This window comes from Penaeus japonicus, unplaced genomic scaffold, assembly GCF_977035675.1.
Source record: "Penaeus japonicus unplaced genomic scaffold, GWHDUDI00000001_assembly GWHDUDI00000026, whole genome shotgun sequence".
In the NCBI taxonomy this organism is placed as follows: domain Eukaryota; kingdom Metazoa; phylum Arthropoda; class Malacostraca; order Decapoda; family Penaeidae; genus Penaeus; species Penaeus japonicus.
The window spans coordinates 15716243-15718742 of record NW_028234428.1 but is presented as its reverse complement, the minus strand read 5'-3'; the positions used below and the strand labels follow the sequence as shown (position 1 = coordinate 15718742).

The window sequence follows — 2500 nt, the reverse complement described above, 5'->3', positions numbered from 1 at the left end:
TATGCATTTATAATTAAAAGTCATGTGTATCTAACCATGGGTGTAGGATGGTATTTTTACATGCCATGGCAAAATGGGCCCAAGCACCTGGTGGTTAGTAAAACTGCCATGATATTCAATTTTCCATATTGTTTCAAATTCTGTCTTCATTTATACTGATTAATTTACTTAACAACTTGCAGTAGCATGTATGTATTGCATGAGATTCGAGCATCAGAGTTTTACCAAGTTATTTACTAAACATCTATGTTATTGGTTTAATATAATTATGATAATCATCAGTATCATGAAAAGTTATTATTGATGATAGTAGTTTGTGTGAACTGAACATGAACTGAATGGTTTAGAAGTTTACAGAAACCATATAAAGCATAATTTTTGACATAGATATCATGTATATAAACTAATTAACCCATTGAGTACCATAACATACATGACGGCACCAAGTAGGCATAAAAGACGGGTGTCAATGTGGACATGACGTGACATTCGGATCTGTTCACAGTTAAAGCATGCACACAGTCATGATGTATTATCGCTGTAATGGTACTAGCTTCAGAGCTACAGGGTTCCAAAATCACCCTAAACCCTTGTTTTGTGATGGATTTATGGTAAAATATTCTTTAGGCTAGACTGTGCTGCCCAGAGGGTGGAGAAAACACTTTCCCCATCCCTCTAATTTTTAGCCAGTGCCCCCAGTGTCATAGACTACCCATCTCAACTGCCAGTTAAGTTGTTAGGCACCCAGTCCATTATTGGTTAATAACATGATTCGTCCACCTGTAAACCTGTGTTACTTTCTCCACATAGTTTAATCCTCATGATGAGAATTGGAAGTGTATGATAGAAAATCAGTCTATTGCAACATTCTTAACCCATTTGTGCCAAATGATGTGATATTACGTCCTATCACATCATGAGTTCTATCTTTAAACACACATTTTTTTTTGTTACTTATGTATATATGCATTGAAGTTCCATTTGTGTAGATTTTTCTTTTCTTTTCTTTCCCAGTTGTGAAAATTATGTAAACAAATACAAAAACCTATTATCACCCCAGGGAATTGGGTGGGTGAAAAGCACTCTTAGTGGTGCAGCATGGCTTCCCACCAGGAAAAATTTCATACTTGGATGCTATGTGCTTAAATATAAACCTCAGCGCAAATGGGTTAATGTTAGTGGAATAGAAACTTTATAAATCTCAGTAAACGTAAACCTTCATATTATTTGTTAAACATTCAAGTCAACAGTCTTCCAAGAATAATGTTTGGAGGACACTATTGCTGGTGAGGTGTCATTTTTGACTGCACTCAGAAAATAATTATTCAGGCAACAGACCACCCATCCCAGAAATGTACAGAATAATTTATCCATTGAAAAAAAAGGTTGTTATAGGGATACTAGACAGTGGCACATTTTTATTTCCATATCATTTCCAATTTGAAATGTCTCTTAGGTAAGAAAGATGTGATTTACATTCATACCACATAATGTTTATTATAAAATTTCTTTTCTACAGACACCACCAAGCAGTTCAGGGATGAGAGGACGAGGTGCAGGAAGTCCCTCAGCACATGGAAGTTCTCCTCGATCAAGAACACCGCAAGGATCTCAATCTAGTTATAATTCCAAGTATGTATTTGTTGCATTTTTACACTTTGTGTGCGTGTGTGTGCGCATGTGTTTGTTTGTTTTCTCTGTTTGACCTTGTCATTATTCACATTATGCTATTTTGCTGACGAGATGAATCCCAAATGTACAAAAAGACAATATTATTACTAGAAGGTTAAAATCATATATTCTGAGTACAAGGAGTGGTTGAATGCGCTTGCAACTTTGCTTACAACAGTGTATATCAGTGAACTAGAGCCCATTCCACATCCTTGAAAACATGATGAAAAAATAGAATGTCTTTCTTTCAGAAACCACCCAAATAGAGGAGTGGGCCGTGGAAATGCCAATAACTATAGGAATAATGAGAGTCCAGCCAGAGAAGCATTTCCACCTTTTGCAGTAAGTATAACAGCTATTTTATCTTAATTTGTAATTGGTTTATTTTGTGTAAAACATTTGATTATGCTTATTCTTATCATCAAATATATCTGTATTTTCTGTTTCTCTCTCTCTCTCTCTCTCTCTCTCTCTCTCTCTCTCTCTCTCTCTCTCAAGTTGGTATTTATCATTAAGTCAAATGGAAATAATGCATTGACTCAAAACCTTGAGCAAGTTTCAAGAATATATCTAGATGCTGTAATGGAATATGGAAGAGAAAGGTAGCGTTCTTCAATTTAAAAAGAGCAGATGATTTAGTTCTAACTACAATAAATAGTAGTTAGAAGTAATGTATTGATAAATCAGGAAATAGGTATTATTGTCTATCATCTCTCATATATATATTCTGTGATTGGCAGGGAGCAGTGAATGTAGGAATGAGTGTTGAGGGAGTTTGGGCAATGCGGCCAAATACCAACCAGGGCAACCACCTGCCGCCCCCACCTCC

The 2500-nt window shown here is 35.8% G+C and overlaps 1 protein-coding gene across 1 annotated transcript in view; it reads left to right on the top strand.

The window, feature by feature from the left end:
* Nucleotides 1-2500, top strand: part of LOC122265515 (uncharacterized) — a 192947-nt gene that overhangs the window by 16232 nt on the left and 174215 nt on the right. Inside the window, 3 exon segments of the mRNA XM_086552031.1 lie at nucleotides 1520-1632; nucleotides 1923-2013; nucleotides 2412-2500. The exon segment at nucleotides 2412-2500 is cut by the window's right edge and continues 82 nt beyond it. Of these exon segments, the coding sequence (XP_086408157.1) occupies nucleotides 1520-1632; nucleotides 1923-2013; nucleotides 2412-2500 (293 nt within the window).